The sequence below is a fragment of the Dufourea novaeangliae genome, unplaced genomic scaffold (genome assembly GCF_001272555.1).
Source record: "Dufourea novaeangliae isolate 0120121106 unplaced genomic scaffold, ASM127255v1 scaffold11, whole genome shotgun sequence".
Taxonomy (NCBI): Eukaryota; Metazoa; Arthropoda; class Insecta; order Hymenoptera; family Halictidae; genus Dufourea; species Dufourea novaeangliae.
Genome location: NW_015373895.1, coordinates 2,675,017 through 2,700,858, shown reverse-complemented (window position 1 = coordinate 2,700,858; position 25,842 = coordinate 2,675,017). Strand labels below are relative to the sequence as shown.

Genomic DNA, 25,842 nt, shown 5'->3' with positions numbered 1-25,842 from the left:
GTATCGCTGAGAATAACAACAGATTCCTGTCCATAAATCACCTAACAGTTATGCTATTAATTTTACACACTGCAGAGAATATGTAAATTACATTCGGCGTTGTGAACAATCAAGAATATCCATTCGAATGAATCGTAGCAGTTTCAACGGTCGATTTTGTTTTCCAAATTTGTTCCTGAAATCATGACCACGAGTTTTTCGTTCACTTTTTACACGTCTCCTTGATTTTGAACCACCACGAAAGTTGCGCTTCGAAAAGTAACAAAGTTCGGTGTACAGATCGTGCCAGCAGTTGTCTAACCTATGTAAGCATCTTTAGGTACACTACAGTTGTATGTCAAAAATCTCGAAAAACTGCGGCTTTCGACATTTTTAACCGTTTGTATTTCATAACGTTAACCGATTTTGATGAAAGTTTCAGCGTGCATATAACTAACATAAATCTAAACAATGTATTCGTTAAATTTTAATTACAATCTCAAATTAAAAAAATCGAAAAATCGACCTTTACTATTTCCATCGTGATTCCGACCAATTGCAACTTTTTCAATATTTTGTTAACACATCATTTAGTACATTAATCCTTCTAACTTCGCAAAGAAACTCAAGTCACTTGGTCCAATTTTGAAAGAGTAGTTCTGTATTAAAGGGTGTACGAATACTTTTTGGACCCATTGTATGTATGTAGGTACATAGATAACGATATCGGAAGGTGATAAATTCAGCACAGTAAGAAAGTGACACGTAACTCGAGCCTCAACTAGAGCTGTGCAAAAAAAAACCCACAGCGAAAATGGTTTGTAAGAGAGATTATGTTAGTAATGTTCTAAAACTTTTGAATTTATTTTGTTGCATTGGAAATGCCAGCTTTTTTTAGTGGCATTTCATATTTTATGATAAACCCAAGTTTTTGAAAGTGAATTTCGTAATTTGAAACTAATTTAAAGGAAACTTTTCAGTTATTGTGTTTTGCTGAATGTTTCTTTGTGTAAAGATAAGTTCTACTGGAATTTTTAATGACGTATAATGAAAGGTAATTTTTAGTTCATCGTCTGTTTTAATTTATTCCACGGATTCTTTACATAGCTTTATTTACAGTCTCTACCTTAACACACAGACGTTTTTTCCTTTACTTTTACTTTTACAGCTTTATCATTATACACTGTAAACATGAACGTTCGTTTATAAAAATCACACAGCTATTGCACATACCATAGGTATAAAATTTCCTGAAATATAACAAGTGCCATATGCGAATATGCTGTGTATACTGAAATATGTATGTATTTGGTATCAGTCAAAATGACACTCGTCGTGTCGTGTCCATATTTCTCTTCTCTAGATTAATATATTGGATCAGCGCAAAAATTTTGATGGATTCTGTTCTAAAAGAGTAGTCTAACAATGCTTTCAATTACAATTTAATAATAAAATTAAAAACTACGTAATAATTCTTTATACCATATGTATTTTGAATAGAAACATTTATTCTAATAAAAAAATGGTTGGATTATCATTATTTATGGAATATCTATAATTAAATTATATTAATAAATTTTCAGTTAACTACAGCGTGGGAGTGACATAACAACTTCTTCAAACAGCTCTCAAATGCTTTCACGGTGTTTGTAACGTTTATTCCTTTCATTTTCACATTCATTTTCAAAAGCACAATTTCAATTGTATCTTAAACAATAAAATATTAGCAGAATGTATTAACATAATTGTTTATTTACAAAACTATGAGGATCAAACCATCTGCAAATAAGCCATCGAAACATTTACACTGACCAAATACATACAACAGTAATTACAATTTTTAATTCATGTCTAAAAAAAAAACTGTTGCATGCAATAATCGTGTTGACCCATTTTATTGGGCAGTACTTTCTGTCAAGGGTAGTGCAAATATATAATAAAAATAAGACAAATGTGTATGAACAAGTGTCATGTCGACGTTTATTCAGCTAAAATTGATGACACGAATACGCAACTACTCGTTCTAAACAAAACGTTTGACCCAATAAACTAGAATTTCACGTTTACTCGATGAAAAATGAGAAGTCATTTTTGTCTACCTTTTATTCATTCTTTCGAAACATTTTACTCGGATGATAAATTGGTCCATCTTTGACTACATAATGTGGTCAAGGCTCCTCGTGCCTACATGAGAAAATATGAACCATGATGATCCGTGTAAGGAAATCACGCATCTGTCTCGAAATTAACACGTCCAGGTTCGTTTATATAGCCGTCGTTCGTTCACGTTCATTAGAATTCATTTGCTGAATGGGGGACAGCCAGACTTCATCGGATTCCAAAGGCTGACGAACACAAAGAGGACGGAATTTCTCGTGTGTGACTTACGACACCCGAACGGAACGAGTTCTGGTCGAGAGGACGTTCACCATATTCCATTAAGTACGTCCTATTTGATCTATGAGCGCAGGATACGCAGTGAAAGTATCAAACGGAATTGAACTGACATATTATATATGCATATACGCACGGCTAGAACGATAAAATTCATCTTTTCAATCGTATTCCTAAGCACAGGAATTAATGTGCAACACTACACGATAGTCTCAACAACGTCGAATGTTATTGTCTTACGTTATACAGTACTGGCATTGGCGTAACTAGGTAAGGGCCAGGGTGGGCCTGCCCCAACCCCCCAGAATACGGACAGGCCTCCCCGTCCAGAAATTATTCAAATATGTAAAAAAAACATTCGTCAGTTACTAAAATCTTCTGTTATAAAAAATAAATCCTTGGGCCGAAACGTACTACGCAACGCAACTAAATACAAAAAATACAATACTATCCTCATTACGTGAAAGTATTAAGTAAAATTGTATTAGAATTAAGATTATTAATTTTAATATTCTACTGTAACTAATAATCTTGTAACATCAATTGAAGGGCTGGATGCAATAAGGGGACTAGCGCTCAAGGATACGAAAAATCTTTTTGCAGAAAAAACCAGAAAATTGAAACTTATATATGATAGATTTTAACTAGAGGTATCTGCATACAATATACACTTGCTTTTAATCAATCTCAATCTTTATTTATTTTTAAGAATTATGTTTATATCTTTCTATTTTTAGTTTTGATGTTAAATAAATATGTAAATAATTATTTTAAAATGTGTAACTTCATTTTCTGCAACCCACATGCATGGTATAAAATACGTACAAGTGCCTGATGGGAAGTCAGGGGACCTGGCCCCCCAGACAAAAATCCTAGTTACGCCAATGAGAGGACAAATGAATTCAGACAAAGACATTTTTCGTTGGATTTATTGTTATGAAGATGTTACTGAAGTTCTACCCTACGCAATGTTTACGATTATTCCGACGTAAGCTTTCATAAAAGTTACACGGAGCTACCTACGTATCACAATATACATATGTATACATTTCCTATAATCTACACCACCCTCCCTGTAAGCACCATTTATTTTTATTTAGATTAAAAATGAGTTTATTAGTTAACAAATAAGAATTTTTAAAACGGTGACAAACTGCACACTGTTTACATGAATTTCTGAATATTAAATGACGCTACGAGATTAAATACAACTTTCTTCTAGTTCCCACAACAAATCAAAAAGCATAATAAATCGTCTTGGGTTTTTTTAGTACTCTGATTAACGATCACAAATTATTTATTCGAAATATCTGACAGGTATAACTCTCTTAATATAACTGGCATTCTATTTCTTTTTAGACATCTGATTTACACGTGTAATTAATTGGTGTCCTCACATTAAACACATGTATACATATACAGTGTGTCTCACGAACTCTGTCCACTTAAATATCTTGGTTATTTCAAACAATATGAGAAAATGTTACTTATAGAAATTGTAGGGTTTAAGAACCTACATATAGGGTATAAATGGTATTCTTGCAAGTGGAAGCGTAGAAAAGATCTAAAGGTTACTTTTGTTTTTTTAAATGGAATGTCCAATTTTTTATGTTCAATTTCGATAGATTGGCGTATTCTGAGTATAAAAATACTAAGGTGCACTTGTCCTATAACTTACCATTGCTGAGATATTTGACTTTTTTCTATTCACTGTTTGTTTAGATTTGACGTAGTCAGCATATCCTCGAATACGTTCCATAATGAAAGTAATAGAATGAAAACAGTGAAATATCTCAGCAATGGTAAGTTTTAGGACAAATGCATTACAGTGATTTTATATTCAGAATACGCCAATCTATCGAAATCGAGCATAAAAAATTGGACATTCCAGTTAAAAGAAACAAAGGTGACCTTTAGATTTTCTCGACGCCTCCACTTGTAAGAATACCATTTATACCACATTATGTAGTTTCTTAAACTCTACAACTTTTGTAAGTAACATTTTCTCGTATTGTTTGAAATAACCAAGATATTTAAGTGGACAGAGTTCGTGAGACACACTGTATATGTGTAGTATATATATACATGTATAATCAAATAGAGACTTCATAATAGCCATCTTACTGTCACTTACATAATATCTAATCTGCTATCTCTACAACTCATTTGAATGTAAACTCAACATAATTTATTCAATTTGTCTCGTTACTCTCCTGGTTCCCTGACTACCATTTCTTATTTGGTTAACGATGTCTCATTCAAACGATCACGCTTAATGTAATTACGTTTATATGTTTCGCGTTATACCGTATAGATTGATTATTATTTATTATACCAGAAAATCCGAACAAACTGTCAAAACATCAACTGTAGAAAGCAGACTACTACTGACATTTTTTCTTTGTATACTTGTTTTGAGAGATTTTCGTGTTTTCAGTACAGAAAATTGTAGGAAAAATTGCTTTTGTTGTAAGTTGAAATTCGATGGATTAATGCAATTACACATGTGAGAAAAAGATTTGAACCGCTACACATAGGTCAGCTTTCTCTTAAAAATGGAACAAAATGCTAGAAATCAATTTTATTAATTCAATATTTTCTATTAAAAAATTACCATATAACACTTCTAGGTTTACGGATTTCATAATGACATTGCATCACAATGCCTTCTTTAAATAACAGGCATCCAAACTTCAGGCATTAAATAACAGGCATCCAACTTTTCTCTTTATATCGAAATACAGTCGATATAAATTATTTGTATTTAGTTAGTTCCAGCAAATGAAGTTGTATTTTGTTTTAATAAATATAAATAATAAATGATAATGTCTATACAATTATGATATTAATAATAATGTTTAATAAAATGCGTATAATGTTTAATATAACATCAAATGCCGGAAATAAGGCTGTCATTTCATGTGCAACAACCTAATTGTATTATAATATTACTAGTAAAAACCTGAATTTTCAGAAGTACATCTTTAAAATGGATCTAATATTTAAAAAGCAATGTTGACTGTAACATGCTTGCTAAATGATTTCTTTATCAAAAAATAATCTCTACTATAACCGAATGTTAAATGAAGTTTTATGAAATTTGCTTCTAATTTTACTTTAAAGTTTTTAAGTATAATGATTTTAGTTGAATCTCATTTGTATCCGGTATCCATTTTAACTTATTGTAAGTAATGTACTGTAAATAATATAGAAAAGGCTTTAACTTAACATGAAGATGGCGACCATGGTTAAAAATTTTCATATTTTAAATTCTATCACTATTTAATTTTCATAGAAATTCAGCCGCAACATATTCATTCCCAAGTTAGTATTAATTAAACATGTAGACATTAAACGTGATGCTTGAAAGCAGACAATGCAATAAATTGACACCGTATTAAAATACTAATTTCCATTTCTGGCAGACTGCAGACCGAGCAGTAAATTTTACCAATTAAATTACTTTCGTAAAATAACCCACAGTGTCGGCTATAAAATTATTTTCGTATGACGATTTCTACACGAGCAATAAAATTACGTACAAGGAAAATACTTTATACACTTTTTTATTGAATTACTAAATGATTTTCTTTATGGCATTTGTTTCAGATTTAAATGTATCGAATACAATACAGTATTGCTGAATTAATTATATGGATTTCATACTTTTGCATACAAATAACAAACGAAACGAAAAGGTATTAAAAGCTTCTCAGAGTGTAACATTAACTGGCGTGTAATGTTTTATTCTTCTGCATGCGACAAGCCATGTAGGCAATTACAAAAGAAATTCAATATATTTGTAATGGCACGTTTACACTTTTACCGCAGAAAACAAAAAAAAAATTATAGAAGGTCAGAATCTGCATGTGAGATATTCAAAGAAATCTAAGTTTTCTAGGAATACGCAATAGGTTTACCTTTTGTTTGTTTACCTGAACGTTTTCACAAGAATCCTAATGCGTTTAATGCCTGGCTCGTTAAATATTGAATCAGTCAGACAGTAATGTCGGCCTTGAATAATACTTATACTATGTATTATTCAAAAATATTACGACGCTGTCTTATTTTGGACAGCGTATAACAGAATTGTCACGCTAAAACGATAATTTTAACATTTGCTGTTATGAATACAAATAAAAAAAAAATTTTGCGTGTTCTCGCAATTATTAAATTTATGTACAATCATGATATGGAATCCGTAAGCATCAAACATAATGAAACTTTTATTATTTAAAAAGTTCTTTATCTTCAGATTTCCTAATTTCTAAGTTATGAGACAGACGAAAGAGGTTCTTATGAATGTGGAAAGAAGTTAGATCAGACATGATTAAAAAAAAAGATTGAAATTTACTACCGTAATTAAATAAAGCAGTCATATCTGAAAGCGGCAGGTATACAGGGTGGTCCACGCAATTGTTTCAGGTCATAATTCCGTTATTAATGCATTTACGAAAAAATGCCAAAGGAGGAAGATAAATGGCTTGAAGAACACTACATCCGTAGGCCCTTAAATTTTTTTTTAAGTGCAACAGTGCATGTGCAGTTAACAATTGCATCATTCCTTTATATGGAAATGCATATTGTTTATTGCACAGATCGATTCCTCTATTCATTCTACGTAAACAATTATTAGGAGGCCATGGCAAAAAAATAATTAGTTTTCGAGATATTTTCAAAAAATGTCACACTAGCCTAGCCCCTTACGTGACTAAGCATATGACGCAATAGGGTGTCTCTAGAGGAATCTAAAAAACATTGACAAACTGTTTAGAAGGGAATTTTAAGTAAAAAAAAGTCTCATACATACATACTTAAATGTACCTAGTCATGTTATTTCAATTATGTATATGAATTGGTATGAATAATGTGTCGTATAAAGGATTTGCTGATTTATCGGTGCAATATCTACGATGAAGCTCGAGGAGAATAAATTATATTCTTCTATGTTGTTCTGACTTCTTGAAGAAAAACTGGTATTAAGCTTGTGATTTTACATTGAAACCAATACTACTTTAAATTGTTTTGAACTAGGTGAGTATTGAGGATGGAATAGGAATAATTTTTAGTTCATGGTGTTCTGATTTGAATGAAAAATAATTCTCCGAACATCCAGAACGGTTTCTAATTAGCTCATAACTAGAGAATGAATGTTAAGCTGCATCTACACTATATAACATAACATGCTATATAGCAAAGTTATAAAACTTGTTAGAAAAACAGAAAGAAAAATGTTATATAACGTGATGTTACACAACATTTTTCGTGGTATATAACAAGTTATATGTTATCCATCTAGTGTGACGCCATTATTAATAATGAGACGCGAAATGTTATAGAGACTTGTTACAGACTTGTCTGAAAGATATAGTCTTGTAACAAGTTATAAAAACATGTTACATAACAAGGTTATACAACAAATTGTTGCAAAACACTGTTTTGCTATATAGTGTAGACGCAGCTTTATGCATTCATAGAACAAATCAGCGTGTTTATTAATTTCAGAAAATTTCTAGCAACTGGAAACAATTTCTGTTCAATCTTTTATGTTGATAAATTAGCCCACAAAAATTTGTATTTCCAAAAACCTTCGAAATCTGTATACATATTACGTTTGTGTGCTAATACGAAGTGGCTGTAATTATAATTATGTACTTTCATAGTGAAGTAAATGCATATTTGCAAATGAATATAGTGTATATATTAAGTGGCTGTAATTATACTTTCATAGTGAAGTTAATTTGCTAATGAATATAGCCAATATGTATATAGACGTACAGTATTGAGACGAAACGTAAAAATTTCAAAATAAAATATCGGTTACGAAGAGAATAAAATTTGGTTACTAGATTTATTAAAAAATTTATAAATAATCTATAAAAATGGTTAATTGTTTTAAATATCGACAATATTTATTGAAATAAATATTATTTATTTATTCCAATGACACAAAAACAATTGAAGAAATGCTATATCTTTTGGAAGTAAAACAAAAATAACAATGACCTTAACAAGTTGAAAGGTCCATTTACATATACTTTAAGGAGTGATAAGAGAATTCTCATCGTAAGAATTTGTAATTTCGCAGGTTTGTCAGTGAATAGAAACAGAACAAAAAAAGTCATAATAAATTTTGGGTATCTCCTGCAGCTTAACTGTTATAAAACTCGATTGATTCAAAATGTTTGTAAAAACAACGCATACAAATATTACAGGTCCCAAGATACTGCTTCACAATCAGACGTTTCTAACGAGGCAATAATCGATTCCCACCTAGAATAGTGCATGATTTACAACGAGACCCTGTCGAGTCTTAACCGAGCCATAAACCATTCCGAAGAGGAAAAAGTGTCGATCTTTCCACCTTTACGGTCGTGTATTTCACACCGTACAACTGGCCACTTATCATCTGCTGATTATTTTATTCCTGCTTGATAAAATCCTTCAAACTAATTGTACTCGGTTGAACGGAAAGTTTTTGCTTTTTCTACAAGATATCACCATAACCACAAATCACATAATTCAGTAATAGTTATTCTCATTGGCGTAACTAGGTAGTGGCCAGGATGGGCCTGGCCCCCCGTCCAGAAATTATTGAAATATGTAAAAAAAACATTCGTCGGTTGGTAAAATCCTGTTAAAAAATAAAAAATAAATACTTGAGCCGAAATGCAATACGCAACGCAACTAAGTAGAAAAAATACAATACTATCTTCATTACGTTAACTTATTAAGTAAAATTGTATTAGAATTAAGTTGTTTAATTGTTACATTCTACTTAACTAATAATCCTGCAACCTCAATTGAAGGGTCGGATGCAATTAAGGGAACTAGCGCTCGAGAATGTGAAAAATATTTTTGCAGAAAGAAAACAGCAAATTAAAGCTTATATATGATACATTTTAATTATAGATATCTGCAGATAATATACTCTTGATTTTAATCAATCTCAAATTTCCTTAATTTTTAAGAATTATGTTTATATTCTTCTATTCTTAGTTTTACTGTTAAATAAACATGTAAATAATTATTGCAAAATATGTAACTTTATTTTGTGCAACCCACACGATCTGTGTTATGGGCGAATGTCAGAGGACCTGGCCCTCCCAGAAAGAAGTTCTAGTTGCGCCAATGGTTATTCTTTTATTTTGAGCTTTCTGGTTCCTTTCTTCGTTACAAAAGTCATATTTGCCCCTTGGCAGCCAATAACATGACTTCCTTTACAAAACAGACAATTCAAGAAAACTAGAGCCAAAAATGGGAAACTAAAGCCTTTTCGTGCCTACTGACAATTAAGGATACTTTTTATAAAAACAATTCACCAAATAAACTCTCTAGGCAAGATAAGATCACAATATTCAAGAATCGAAAACAGCCATACAAGATTTACACACTGGCACCTCCTAAATAAAAGTCCCAATAAGTGACTTCTGTATTATCAAAAATTATTGTAGACTACCTTACGCTACGCTGCAACAAATTTTCACCGAATAGACGACTCTTTCTTCCTTACCACCTTATTCAAACTTGACTCCTCTCTTGACACCAATCCTTACCAACTTGAATCATCCAAAGAAAATACTACATACAGCTATTAGCCTTTCTAAAGCACACAAAAGTTTGTCAAAGATTCGAGTATTTCAAATTGTAATGTAAACTGACAATGAATCACTAATAAATTCCTTCTAGAGATTGATATGACTATAAATATTAAATAAAAAAAAATCATTCAAAAACGTTGAGTAATAAAATAGCATATTCGTCGTATATTGTTTTATGAGTTTCAGAAATTATTATGTACTGATCGGCGCTGCTGTCAAACAAACAGTAAGAATTGAACAAACAGTAAAGTTTACATCTATCTAATATGGTTTCAAAGATTCTGATTAGATTTTAGTATACAGTGGGTCCAAAAAGTATTCCTACACCCTTTAAAACAGGAATCTTTCAAAATTGGACCAAGTGACTTGAGTTTCATTGTGAAGTTAGAAGGATTAGTGTACCAAATAATCGTAGCAGCATTTATGGTTAGCCATCGGTATCCAACAGTTGGGAGTTAGTTGCGATATAGTTAGTGTTTTTGCCTACAAATTCCCAAAATAGGGCCTTACGACGAAAAAGTTATGATAATTTGCCAACGAATATTCAATGTTGGGCCTACAATTATTATAGTTGGTTAATTAACAGGAAATTTACGATGATAATACAACATCGGCCCACCCAAAGTTTTCCAACATTTAAATATCGTCTTAAAGACGTCAGAAACGTTGCTACAACCAAAACCTTCTTATTATATTTTCAATTGATTTTTTTGTTTCCTTATTTATTAATATACTCGCAATTTGTTACTGTTGCGCAACGCATTTGACATTTAAAATTTTGTGAAAATAAAGTCAGGGGACAGAAGATTGGAAATAACTTATAATAATTATTTGTAATAATTAGCTACGTGTATAAATTGTACATAATAAATTGTAAAGGTAACTTTGCTGGTAAAACACTTGTTTACCTGTTTAATATACATATACAATTTATACGTATGTATATAATTATTATAACAAGTAATTATTATAAATATTATTTCCAGTGTTATACTCTTTCAAATATTTTTAAAGGATTTTATGTAAGTGTAGTATAGCCAACTGTCTTCCTATTGTTGATTTATTGTAGATACTAAACAATTGGCCCTACAAAAAGAAACCTCCAGTTGACCGTTCGTAGTATAGTGACGTGGGCCCAACATTCATTGATGGCCCAGTTGCAAAAAAGGGTGACAATTCTAACTGTTGACCAACCAATAGTGCATGAAAGGTCCATCAAAATGCCAACAGTAATTGTTGCTAGGGTACGTGTTAACAAAATATTGAAAAAGTTGCAATTAGTCGGAATTGCGAAGAAAATAGGAAAGATCGCTTTTTGCGACTTTTTTATCCGAGATTCTAATGAAAATTTAACGAATACAATGTTTAGATTTATTCCGAGAAAACATTCCGTTCAATACAATGGTCGCATCCACTCTCTGCAACTGCAGATGTAGTATCTCTGAGAGTCTTGAGATGCTCTAAGAGACACACACTATTTTCTCCAACAGCTGAAATGTCTAGAGTCTAGGCCAGGGGTCGGCAAACTGCAGCTCGCGAGCCAAATGCGGCTCTTTGGGTAGTTACGTGTAGCTCTGAAGTACAATGAAAAATGTAAATACAATCAATGTGAGCAATTTTTCTGAGATTTTTTCTTCATTTAATAAAGGTATAATTAATATTATAACTTGTTATAATGTTACTTTAAATTTTCCTTATTTATAAAAATATATTTATAGCTCTCAAATCATTTTTAAATTGTTGTAAGTTAAATTGTTGACTCCTAGTCTAGGCCAACGACCTGTTTGAATGTGATGACCTCTCACCGACGTGCATAAGCTGCACTCCGATTCAAAAGCGCATTTGTATTGTAAGTTCCAGGTTTTATTGCTCGAAGATTCAAACAGATCAGACATAATAACTATCATAAGACATTGTTTTGGTCCATTCGAATTCCCCAAACAATTCTTAAAATATCGAAACGTATAAGGAACTGACCATATTAATGAGTCTATCCCTATCAGTGTAGTTTTAAATATAAAGCCGAAAAAAAAAGCTTGCAAAATTAATAAAAAATATTGCTTTTATAAATTAAGTTCAACTATTAATGTAAGGGTTACACATGAAAATATTACATTTTTAAACAATTAAAGTGTAATAAACATTTATCAAAGATGCACATTACCTAAATACCTTGCCAAAGACGTGAAGGAACATGTACATACTTAACAGAAGCAACTAAATAAATAATTGTCATGATTTTCATTTATATAAAATATAAAGTGTTGATTATATCATGAAGCCTTTTACTTTTATGAAAAAATATCAAAATAAGCACTTTTGTAACGTTTCCGTATTTTCAAAGGGAATCTATTAATACCGCGAGATTATAATGCATGTATGCGTTAATGTGACTGCTTGCTCCCTTGGAACTTGTAAACCTAACCTTGTTTTCGCTACTGAAATATGTATACAGAATAGTTTGCATATTTTATTTTTGCAATGAAAGGATCATGTTACAATCGCATAAGAACACCTTACTTGGAGACAAGAAATCGTTTGACGAGTTTAAAATTTAAACAACACATTAATTGCAGAAACAATATTTAGGACAGGCACATATGTACGTGAATGTGGTATAAGCACTTTTAAAAACACACGACTGACCCAAAAACATGTATTACCATTTTAATTTAAAAAATGATAAAAAATTGATATTTTAACTCGAAAAAATGTCTCGATAAAAGAATTTCTTAAACTAATATAAATTCAGATAATACATTAACATTATTAATTTAATATATATAATTATAATTATATTAATTATTATTTTATATAATACAATTCATTAATTAATTCATTAATGAGTATGTCAGCTTAATAGCACATTAATAGGGCCCAGCACCCTACCTGGGACATTTTGTATAGAAATTCGTGACATAGACTCGATGAGGTGCAAGGAAACTTTCCAAATAGAGTTCTATTGGGACATGGTCTCCCAAGAAAAAGTTTTATCCCAAGATACTCAGTTCGTATTACAATCGCTCCCTGCCAGCTAGTTTCTATTTTGCGGGACACATTATACGTGTAAACACTGATAAAAGAGATAAAAGTAAGAACGGTGGGATCCAAGGTACGAAATGAAAGATGCGAGCACAAATATACGCATACGCGCAGTGCATTTTATCGAAGTGAAACATCTATCGGGAAATATTTTATATAAATGAAAGTAAAATCCTGCTGGCTAGCTACATAGTCTTTTAATTATTCTTTCAAGGTTCCACGGGTTTCTGCGAATGTAACACGCCCAATGAATGTTCTACATTTTACTAACTATTTATTCGTGAGGTTTACAAATAAGAAATGAAATTCATACTGCGTTAATAATTTTATGTACTGACTTTGTAAACATTCTTTTTTTTTAGTAAATACATAACATCCGTAGTTTAATTATCACAACAATATACATATGGTCAAACTGCAGAAAAGCTGTCTGCCCTCCGATTTCGATCATTTTTGGATATGTTGTAAAATTCGACATTTTGAACAATTTTTTCCTATACATATAACGGAGGGAGTTACTTAGTTTCCGAGATATTCGCGAAAAACTGCCAGTACTAGCACATTGAATTCTACCTATAGTTATGTTTATTTACCTGCAACACAGTAACGATTTATTTTTAGCAGAGTTATTAACGTGAATGGACGTTTAGTGTGATAGAATTGCAAATCGATCAATATAATGCTTCAGAGTACTTTTTTCTTGAACTGTGTCTAATCAACTCTGAAACATTATACTAATCGATTTGCAATTCTATCTACATTCAGCTTAATATGTTCAAAAAACTTTAATTTCAATTGTCAAGCAATATGGAACACGATTATACAATATTATCGCTAAATTCCAGTTTAAAATTATTAAATTATACCAGCCTATCGTGTACTTCCATCGAATGCACTGCTTTTAGTTACACAGTCGTTACAATGACGAATACGCAATCAGAGAAAGTTGTCAGAAAGAAGAAATTACATGAAATTCGACACAAATGAAGAGTAATGGTTGTATTGAAAATTCAAATACGAAATTTTGTGCGGGAGGAGAGCATGGAGGATTTCGAAACAATAAAAAAGTAAAAAAATCTGGGTCACTGTTAAGTTTACTACAGTATGTATAGAATGAAAATTGTTGTTTATATGATTTAGAAACAATTCAATACTGTGCTATTTTTTATACGATAACGTTCTTGAGATATAGGAACAATATGATTCATAAATAAAATCGCAGAATTTTGTTTGCTCCTGCAAAATTGAAAAACCATAACTAACTATAAGAACTAAATTAGATCAGGATTACATTTACGTAAGAATAATTTGAAGTTAACAACGAGTATGTGAAGTTTAACACTTTTTGGTACAAGAACGCAAATCTGTGATGTTTCAGTGTACAGCAATTTGCTCTTGTCTTTTTAAATTTTTAATACAAGATTTGGTCATAAAGTCAGAAAATTTTATGTACCTATAAATCATTTATTATTAATCTGAACAATAATTACTTTAAGTTACCTTGAGAGTAACCTTCTTCTGCCCTTATATCGTTAAAATCTTTTTCTTCCAGTTCTCGAAAGCAGCGTGGTAAGCGGACGCCGGAATCAATTATTCTAGTTCCTCCTGTAATTTCTTAATTGCTGCCTCTCGCGTGGCGCAATGTCGTTCTTTTAGTACCCGTTTAAAGCGAAGAAAAAAGATGGAATTTTTAAAAATAAATCACAACTGGGGACAAAACATAAATTTATGATTGCAATGTGGAGACGAAGCATCACATTTCAGTTTCATATTTGATCGACACATCCCTAGTAGCAATTATTGTTGGCATTTTGAGGGGCCTTTGATGTGACTTGACCAAGCCTTTGCCTTGGAGAGTGACAATTCTAACTGTTGGCCAACGAATACTACAAGTATTGGTTGGCCAACAGTTAGAATTATCACCCTTTTTTGCAACTGGGCCAACGATCATACCCAACGTAGGCCCCACGTCACTATAATATGAGGGACCAACTGGAGATTTCATTCTGTAGGGCCAATTGTTGAGTATCTACAATAATCCAATAAGAAGAAGGCAGTTGGCTATACTACACTTACATGAAGTCCTTTAAAAATATTTGAAAGAGTATAACACTGGAAATAATATTTATAATAATTACTTGTTATAATAATTATATACATACGTATAAATTGTATATGTATATTAAACAGGTAAACAAGTGTTTTACCAGCAAAGTTACCTTTACAATTTATTATGTACAATTTATACATGTAGCTAATTATTACAAATAATTATTATAAGTTATTTCCAATCTTCTGTCCCCTGACTTTATTTTCACAAAATTTTAAATGTCAAATGCGTTGCGCAACAGTAACAAATTGCGAGTATATTAATAAATAAGGAAACAAAAAAATCAATTGAAAATATAATAAGAAGGTTTTGGTTGTAGCAACGTTTCTGACGTCTTTAAGACGATATTTAAATGTTGGAAAACTTTGGGTGGGCCGATGTTGTATTATCATTGTAAATTTCTTGTTACTTAACCAACTATAATAATTGTAGGCCCAACATTGGGTATTCGTTGGTAAATTATCATAACTTTTTCGTCGAAAGACTCTATTTTGGGAATTTGTAGGCAAAAATACTAACAATATCCCAACTAACTCCCAACTGTTGTATACCGTTGGCCAACCATTAATGCTACTAGGAATGCGTGCTTGTTCTCAGACGTGGCTCACCTTTCTTCACCCACTAAGGGCAGAGTAAAATTACCTTCATAGTGATCTTATGTAATTATTGTTAAGATTAATAATAAATGATTTATACATAAAGTCCCCGATCTTTTTGATAAGACATAGTATCGTAATCTTTTTCCTATTATTCGTATTTCGTCACTAATTCGTCACTGTTAATTAATGTAGGCGTTAACCCAATGAACCCGAATGACGAGGCACGCCCGCTTGCGCTTACTGGGCCTAGAACTCTAATAACAAGCTGGCCCCTCGGAGCGCAGAGGCTTACACATCTTGGAAGTATTATTATCTGAGCCTGTGTAACACATAGGGGTAGTTAAAGTGAAAGTCATTTGGGTTAAATAAGGCGTAGGAAAAAATACTTCAGGTAGAAATAACTTGGTATACGAATGATTTATAATTCAACTAAATCGGCGTGGGAATAACTTGATGTAAGAACCGATAATGGTGATAATTAGCCTACGGACGTTTATGCATTTATAGCAAATTTTAACATGCCAAATGCAGTAAAATAAAGACTTGGGAAATACTTAATGACACTTATATACTGCTACCAACATAATAATACATTTAGTACAGGAAATTAAATTTTTAGCTCATTTTCATGTTTATAAATTAATGTCTAAAATTCTGAATTTGCATAAACATCTGCAATCTAGTGATAATATGTTAATATAATGAACGCAGTAATTGCTTGAACGCTCGGGTCTCACTAGAACTATCAAAGCAGTCGAAATGACTGATTCGTAAATGCTTATAAAAATGATTAAAATGCTATAGCAGTGTATTTTTTTAGATTCTTTGCAACTTTTATTGCAATACATAAATGAAGAAGTTTGTTGATTTAGCGATTTGCATATTTTCAACAAACTGTTCATTTTACCAACGAGATAGAAATAGAAACACGTTCATTTTCGGTAGTTCTAGTGTCACGTAGACTATGGATATTTATGCAAATATAAGTTTTTATGGATTAATTTACAGAAACTGGAATCGAATAAAAATTTATTTACTCCATTGAGAGTTCTATCAAACTCCAAATAAAATAAAAACCTGATTGAATTATACTATACTCCATTTATTACAAGTACGATATTGTCTCAAAAATCTCGACAAATTTTTTCGAAATTATTGCGGCGTGAAACCGTATTTGATCAGATAATGACCATTTTTATAATCGGCTCAGACTTCGCCATGCATATATCATCAGACAAGGACATCAAAACGAGACATATCGTGACCTTAATAAGTAAACCTCGTAACTCCACTTTTGGGCTAATTTTGCATTTTAGTGTCACCCAAAGCACTAAAAATAAATACATTTTCCTAAATAATTCCGCAACTCCTGTAAATTAAATAAAGTTCAAAAAAACTTACTTCTTTTCTGTAACTTAATAAGTTTAATTAATTCTAAACTGTTTTATTGCTCCCCTGTAAAGTTCCGTTAAATGGAGTTACGAGTTTTACTTATTAAGGTCACGATATCGAAAGTAAATAAGATATACTTTAAAATTTTAAAACAATGCTAAACGTCGTATCTAAATACATTATCGATTCAATAGTATCCGGACAACTGCTTTTTATCTGACAGATTGTAATTTAAATTACACACAAAGGCCCTTTAAAAGATTAATTTTGTTTTTGTTATTTTAGCTACCTATAGCAAATATCTACGCCCTGCGATTGGTAGTCAACGTTATCGCGGGAACTCAGCTGGCAGACTCGCACTCTGATTGGTCGGGGTTTTTCATTAATATCTCGTTAACAAAGCCTCGGATAACATTTTTGCTAAAGAAAAACTTGTTTAAAATCACCTCACGAGTTTCCCATTTCCGGGTCCTCTAACATTTGTGTTACACCCTGTACAACTTGAAGAAATAAAATTAATATTTTTAATTAAATACTTTTTTTTGTGTCCCCATATGTGTAAGTATTGCACAAAATATATTCGAATAATGATTTCCACGAATAAAAAAAAAGTAATATATTTTTGAGGATTTTGTCAAAAAACGCGAGCGTTAATGAGTTAATGACTAGACTGGATATTTATATAAATTCCGGTTTTTATAGATTATTTTTGGGAAATTAGAGTTAACGAAAAATTTATCTCACTAATTAACCCTCGGACGTCCATGCCAGGTTTATTTTGACCAACGTTTTAGAGAGCTTCGTCGGACATTTCAGTTTACGATGAATATTATAGGCCGACGATTATTTATATTAAAACCTATAAGTCTTATAGTATAAGACAACTCGGGTGTACTGATGAAATTAATTCTATGCTCTAATAATGACAACAATTACCAAAGATACATGTGGAAAATACGTTGTGAATCAAAGAATATTTTATTGTGTATACAGAATAAATGCTCTTTAATTACTCGTGTTTTTTCCCATATTTTGTTGTTTATTTATATTCTGTGAAGAAAGCGATCTTTAGCGTTAGAACCGTCGAACCGTCGATACTAGGAGAGTTAAGAAGAGTACGAAATGAAGAATAAAGTAAAAATAATTCTGGTCCACGTTGAAATTTTGTTTTCATCGTACTTTACACATTTGATTGCGACGTTAATGCATACAGTCGGCAGTTTATTGGTTGCTTAATGCAATAGCATATGGAGGTAATTTATAAAAATTCATATAACATGATCTAAGAATTAATGAAATTATTTAAAACAAAAAGTAAGTAAATACAAATCGTTTGTACATTCACTGTGTAAGAAGAAATTGGACATAAACAAGTTAAGAGATTTGCAACATAATACTCGAAGTAAGTTAAATGTAAATAAATTAGTGCAGAGGAACTGCAATAAACGCGAACTAATGTCAAGATAAGTTAAAGTAAAAATAAACCAGAACACGAATACTGATAATTTATTTCAAAACAAAACTGAACGAAAACTTATTGTAACTCGAAAAAGTTCATACACAGTTAAACAACAGATGAACATTTTTCAAAATAATAAGTCATGAATCTTCAGACTTTAGACATGTATAAACCAATGTTAATGTACTTGAAAAAAAAACAAATGATAATATGGGCATAAATAATATTGCTGATTGAATAATCAAATTCTATGTATTCAATGACACATGACGTTAAGTTCACAAAGAATTGAGTGCACGATCAACTTCTCAAAGAGTATGCATAATTTTATTGTAAAAGAAGCTGTATGAGCGTTGGCGACAATTATTCCGTTCGCATAATTTATTATAAACGCAGTTACACGTGTAAAGAATTAGTAAATACGGAAATCTGACTTTGTTCGCAAACAAGACCTTAAAAATACAACACGAAATGAAATTTTTGCTTTACGAATACAATAATCTGAAATTGTAAAGTATTAAAGGTTCCTTGTATCGCACATTACTCGTAATATTCAAAGTTTCCAAGTTTCAAATTAGTTATTTTTAACACAAAATTCAACAAAAGCATATTCTTATTACAAACTTCGGTAGTTCAGAGAGATTATTATTTAAGTTTTAGTAAACAATTGTTACATTAAGTTGAATTAAATTAATAATATTATAGATAAATATTAATAATTTTATTACAAAAAAGTATTTTTATTTCATATTACTGTTAATGTACTGCAGTATTTTTAACTTATAGAATTTTTTATTATCGTTTTAAGTTTAAATAAAGTAAGTCAACACAAAAAGTATTCGTGTAATGTAGATGATAAATAAATTACTATTCTTTTGTAAATAGCATTTTTATACAGAAATATTTATTACGTTGATATTTCGTTATATTACTTCTTTGCAAACTTAGTTCTCGAATATTTATTCTTACAAAAGTAGTTATGCACTTCTTAAATTACAAAACAGGTATCGCTAGTCAGCAGTGTGTCTGTGCATAATTGATAGTCTATTCAGTTCGTTAGTTGTAGGTACATTAAAACAAAGGTATGTACAATAACAAGTCATTGATGTATTGACGCAATATAAAAGAAAACAATTCGAAACTTTTACTAATTCTTCTTATGATGCCAATGATAATATGATTAAATATAAACATGCAGATAACGACTCACCTAGTGCCAGTAAATTCGAGGACATATTTTTCGTTAACCCGAAATTCGGAATCCTTATATCCCCAGCCATTCCACTTCAATAATTCCTGCCTTGAAATATTTATAAAAAGAATAACGTTATTAAATGTATATTATCACTATATAAAAATAGTTAGAGAACTAATTTAACATAAAAAGAAAGAGTAATTTCAAATTGGAAATTATAACACTCTCGGCGCGCATTTCATACACCACGTGACTAATCGGATAACCAATCGGTAGAAGGAGCATTAACTTCTCAAATAGCGAGCAAGAACCCGGTAAATGAATCGATTTTTGTTGAAAAGTAACGAATTGTTAGAAAACAGGAACAGGAGAAATAAAAAATTTTACTAGTCTTGTTCCTTTATCGTGGGAATAAATTGTAACACATAAAATCACAAACACGAGCGAACGAGTGAATGTTATCGATCGATCTCTGTCTCTTTTATGTCTGAATAGTGCAAGGGGTGCTTTGGATTCGTAACATCTGCCGATGAGTCAGCTGGTGCTCGTCTTAAGGCGTGGTTACAAATAATTTAACAACGTTTACAGTGTCGTGAACACATTTCATGATGTTGTAGCACTTATATCCTATTCCACATAATAGCTAACACAAACCAGAAATCGCCGGTACAAGACTGACCTTTTTTGTGGTATGACACTCTCGAATCGGGTAGGTCCATTTAAACACTCCAAAACGTCGATCGTTCCCGTTTTCGTAATATTCGACATATCCTATCGGCTGCACCGCGAAGGGCCTAACCTTTCGATCTGCACAACACGACCAGTGTAAGCGTAGATGCTCGAGCGCGCGCTCTTCGCGGCAGTGTGTTGACTATTGACACGCGCACCGGCAAACTAAATTTAAATCAATAGAACCCCCGCCCTACGACTGCCCGCCTACCGTCGGATCTTCTTCTCGTGAAAGGAACCAATCACTTATACCCGGTACATTCTCTTGTTGGAAATGCCGAACGCTTTCCACCTACTAGCTACTACTAGCGGCAAGCCGATTCACCACGCTGACCGTTCCTTACTCACATGTCCCATCCTATGGATGCTATATTACGTCTTGCTAGATTGAGGGATTCTTTTCATGAAAGGGATTTCCCACGCATGCGCAGTTGCAGAATTAATACAAGAGACTCGTGAAATCAGTCCTATGTTTACATACTCATGTAATTACTGGTAATTACAAACACCGCAGTTTATGTGGAACGAAGTATCTGACTAGATGAATTTGAACCATTTTAGAATGTTTCAATACTATAAAAGCGTCGACTATCTAGAAATTAATTTCTTGGTGATGGATTATCGTGCTTAACACTTCATTTATGTTTCTCCTTATCCGAAAGTTTTATCTGCATAAGTAACCGATTCCTGGTGCATTACATATAGGTATATTACCGAATCATCGGACTGAAGTATCCCTCAATTTGTCCAAATAATTTGTGTGTTATTTATACTGTAAATTTTCTTGTGCTGTGAATTCTAATAAATTGCAGTTATTTTAATGTGATTGTATGTCTTTTATATAAATGTGTATATCTATCGGATCATTAACAATTTAATGAATAAGAACAAGAACTACAATTTAATGCACATATAAAACTCTTAAAATTAGATTTCCTAAATCTGTAATTTCTTAATTAGAATCTAAGTTTAGTAGTAATTGTCATTATAAACACGAATATCCAAAATAATATTTGTATTAAACTTTTATGTCAGTACTAAATAATTATCTCTTCATTTCTATAGTTTAAGATATTAATAATAAAGTATACACAAATTTTTTCTTTTATGAACTTAACCTATTGTAAATACGAATAACAATGACACTATTTTGTAACTGTGCAGAAAAACTGAGAGACGCTTCTACATATACATAACCGTGTCATAATTCCTATGTAAACTCGACTCACGTGGATATGGCGCTACATGTGAAAATGCAACCAAAATTACTTAATGTAAACAGAATACCTGGTCAGCCGAAAAAACGTAGGAAGATCACACTTGTATTTGATGAAAAAAAGAGACGGTAAGTGTAGTAAGATTAACTGATGAAATTGTAAGTGAAGGTTAGAAACACTATAATTATTTCAAACTTTCAAATACAGAGACTTTTTGAAGGGATTTCATAAAAGAAAAGTACAGCGGCAAAAGAAAGCTCAAGAAGAATTGCAGCAACAATTGAAACAAGAACGGAAGAAAATTAAACAAGAGGTAAATATGTGTATCAATTTTGTTATCGTAGTGATAATAATATGTACCATTTCTATAGGCACGAGAACGTTACAAAAACTTAGTGTCAAATCGAGACATTCCTGAAATTCAACAGTTATTGTCTCAACAAGAATATGAAACAGAAGGACATACCGTTAGCATTTTAGAATTAAACGTTGCAGATCTAACAGAGAAAGATACATTTATTGGGGAGAATAAAGGTATTAATGATGTAGAAAATACGAATGAAGAAGAGAATGATGAAAATTCTGAAGGTGATGAAGAAATTGTAGGAATGGCATTAGACAAAAAGAAGAAAATCAAAAACGCAAAACAAAGTACAGAAAATAAGCCAATTGACAATAAAAAAGATTTAAAGCGGGCAATAAAGAAAGCTGCATTAAAGCAAGTGAAAAACAGTAGAGTATTCCAACAAAAACAAAAATTGGAGCGTCAAAAAAATAAGAAAGAAAGTATGAGAAAGTTGAAGAGGGTACAAAAAATTCAGAAACGTAATGGGAAATTTAAAAAGAAATTAAATCATTAAATATTTTCAGACTTCATTTTTTGAATACTGTAAATAAACATAGCTTATAATAAATATTTTCAAAAAGTTATCTTCTTTTTCGTTCCATTTTTCACAGGAAATGGACATATATCTTTATTGAGGCATTCACTGCATTTAGGAAATCGTGGTAAACAAATTTCTTGCCCAAATCCAACAAGTAGATGATTTACCTCTTTCCAAAGATCTTTTGGTAACCACTTTTCCAATGCAATTCTTGTTTCTTCTGGTGTCTTTGTTGTCTTTTCTGCCCATTCTAATCTATTACAAATACGATGTACATGCGTATCTACACCAATGCCAGATACTTCACCCCATGCTATTTGCATACAAATATGAGCCATCTTTGGTCCTACTCCTGGCAAATCACACAATTCCTTTACTGTGTTAGGGATATCACCTTCATACTTATCTATTAAAATTATTGATGTCTTTTTAATATATTCCGCTTTCCTCTAAAATACATTATCATTCTTTTTTATCAATACTATATTAGTCATCTTAAACTAATGCTTTATTTAATCAGCCTAGGGAAAATTATAAACTTATTAACTTGACAAGAAAATTATACCTTCCAAAATCCAACTGGATATATAAGCTTTCCAAGAACATCATTAGGTGTATCTGCTATTGTTTCTGGAGTACAGCCATAAGTATTTAATCTTTGCATAGCTGCATGAGTAACTTGATCTTTAGTCTGACTACTAAGCATTAGAGCAATTAACGACTGAAACCTAGACACTTTGGCAGAAGCCTTCGGATCTGCACACATATGACATCCCATTTCATCCACAGGTGCTGTTCGGTCTTTTCGCATTTCCTTAATATTATTCAAAGTAATTTCCCAGTTTGCCGGTACCCAATTGCTCCCAATGTTGATGACCTCCTCTTTTACAATTTCATCTTTCATTTCACAATTTTTTACCTTGCTTTCAGTTTCTACTTCTTCATACTTTATTTTTATCGGTGTACGCTTTTTCTTTCTTCCTGTGTTTGGTAATATATCCTTATCATTAAAATACTTTGATGTTGTACTCGATGGATCTGTATTAACCGCTTTATTTTCAGATCGTAAAGATCTTGTTGACGTAAGAACATCAAGCTTTAATTTTTTACTCATTTTAAAAAGTTTATAATATGATGACATACAAATGTAATTTCTTTTTACAATAACGGTCGCCGAAAGTCAGAGATCGGCGCCATGCGACTGTTATTGCTTGACATCCAAGGATTAATGGTGAGTCCGCAAACAAACTGTTTTAAAGTGTTAGATGTTTGATCTAAACATCTGACAAGCAGGTTAAGCAGTTCAAACCCAGTTTGATTATGTTTTAATGATTAAACTTTTCAAACAATTTTAGGACATTTCAAACCAGACTGTCGAGCCTTCGAGCCTCTATAGCAGTGATGGGCAACTCAGCGTCCGCCAAACTCACTGGCGGTACGGTCGTGTATACAGGTCCGGACTCCCGTGGTGGGGGTGATCTCTCAAGAAACAAAGTGTACTTTCGAACTTTGTCACGAAGCGAGGGCACTACAGTCTTTACATCAGTCATGGACCTAGGAATTAGACCTTGCGCTCCGTTTTCTAATTCCTATGTCCATGGGTTCAGTCGCGGTTAGTCGCGGCATACCTTCCCTATGGCGCATCTATTCTTGTGTTTAAAACATGATGAATGAATAAATGACAACTAAACGCTTTGACAGTAGGACGTTCTTAACTTTTAGTTAAAGAAAATAATATCTGAGGGACAGAAGTCAAATATTCCACTGAAAAATATTTGTATATTTTGAATGAACGTCAAAATCATATTACTACGTGCCACGCTCTCTACTGGCAGTGCGTACAACTTGTGTTCCACACGGTGTATACGACTGTTTATACGACCATGCGCTGCATCAGCATGCGTTTTTGTACGGACGCATCGATTGCAGTGCTGTGTGGCTAGCGGAAGATTCATGAAACTTTTGGTCTTCATTAAGGGATCCCCTCCCGCTGCCTCCCGCCACGGGAGTTTCCGGACCTGTATATGCGACTGTATGCGACCGTGCCCCGTGGTGACCGCTGTGACCCTACTATTGAAACTAGGACTCCCGAATCCTCCATGAGCGGTGTTGCCACGTTGTTCAGCACGGATAGTACTAGAATAACTAGAGTCGGCTATGACGTGTTTACCTGTATCGATTCATCCCTAACCATAATACCGCGCAGTCTATTATACATATATGTCTATGACTGTCCCCGCCCATGACGCACCTGTGAAAGCGAGCGCGAACGTTAAAATTTAAACTTCATGCAAACTAAACATGCGCATAGCTGTAAGAACTACTGACGAATAAACGTACAATTCTACATTGTTAATTTTCATAGAAATGCAATGAATGATCGTATAAAATTTTGCCTGCATTACTAAACTTATACATTCAATATGCATAGTTTATATTCTAAAAATCAGTCAGAGGAAAACTATAGGATCACAATTTTTTTTCTTAATTATTTATTTTTCTTATATAATGAGAATATTTGAGTACATAAATGATTGCATAATTATTTCACTAATATACATATAGCTTGGATTTTACACAACTGTTGAAAGAGTAATATCAGATACATACTCATTTTATGATAGCATTGAATCCAGATAAACTTTTCAGATTTTTTTGACCATCTTAAAAATACACTCATTCAGTAATTCTCATAAACAAGTAAAGCAGTCCACATTTTTTATAAAAGTTATGTTTTATTGAATATAACAAACTTATAAAATTAAATGATGTGAGTACTTGTAAATTATTATATAATATTTTATGTGTATGATAAAAATTGGTCTTTTATCATAAATGCAATTTTGATATGAAATAAAATTATATCTACATATAAATAAAAATGTTTACTTAGATATACATTAATAATATTTCCAAATTTGTTGCTGGCAATTAGTACACCTTCAATGTAGATTACCTTATATGTACACAATATGACCCAGTCTCAATAGATTCATGGGAAAACAGTAAAACAGAGTCCAAAATTCCATCAAAGGATTAAAATATTTATATTATAAAAGATTTACCTGTAGTAGTTTAATAGGCATACATCTTAATTAAATTGTATGCAATTAGGTGTATCAAATATAAATAACGTAAGTATAAAGATAGTAAAGTAATATAACAAAAATTGTGCAGTGCATTCCCTTCACTGCCCCACTTCACACTCATTTTATCTTAATTTCAAAAGATAAGTGTGCAT

At 31.9% G+C, this 25,842-nt stretch overlaps 3 protein-coding genes across 3 annotated transcripts in view; 1 reads left to right on the top strand and 2 right to left on the bottom strand.

Annotated features, from left to right (window-relative positions):
• Positions 1 to 15,021, bottom strand: part of LOC107190107 (alkyldihydroxyacetonephosphate synthase) — a 32,523-nt gene extending 17,502 nt beyond the window's left edge. Inside the window, exon 1 of the mRNA XM_015578844.1 lies at positions 14,774 to 15,021. Coding sequence (XP_015434330.1) covers positions 14,774 to 15,021 — 248 coding nt within the window. The remainder of the gene's footprint in view (positions 1 to 14,773) is intronic.
• Positions 15,022 to 21,316: 6,295 nt separating this feature from the next.
• LOC107191101 (nucleolar protein 12) lies at positions 21,317 to 22,565 on the top strand (the record flags this gene model as incomplete). The annotated part of the gene is made up of 4 exons (XM_015580058.1): positions 21,317 to 21,328; positions 21,665 to 21,845; positions 21,925 to 22,030; positions 22,089 to 22,565. Coding segments are annotated over exons 2-4 (693 nt in total), but the record flags the coding sequence as incomplete, so codon positions are not given.
• Positions 22,566 to 22,648: 83 nt separating this feature from the next.
• LOC107190096 (endonuclease III-like protein 1) lies at positions 22,649 to 23,731 on the bottom strand (the record flags this gene model as incomplete). Its single annotated transcript, XM_015578833.1, has 2 exons — positions 23,167 to 23,731; positions 22,649 to 23,050 (listed from the first exon to the last, which is right to left on the bottom strand). Coding segments are annotated over exons 1-2 (951 nt in total), but the record flags the coding sequence as incomplete, so codon positions are not given.
• Positions 23,732 to 25,842: the final 2,111 nt, after the last annotated feature.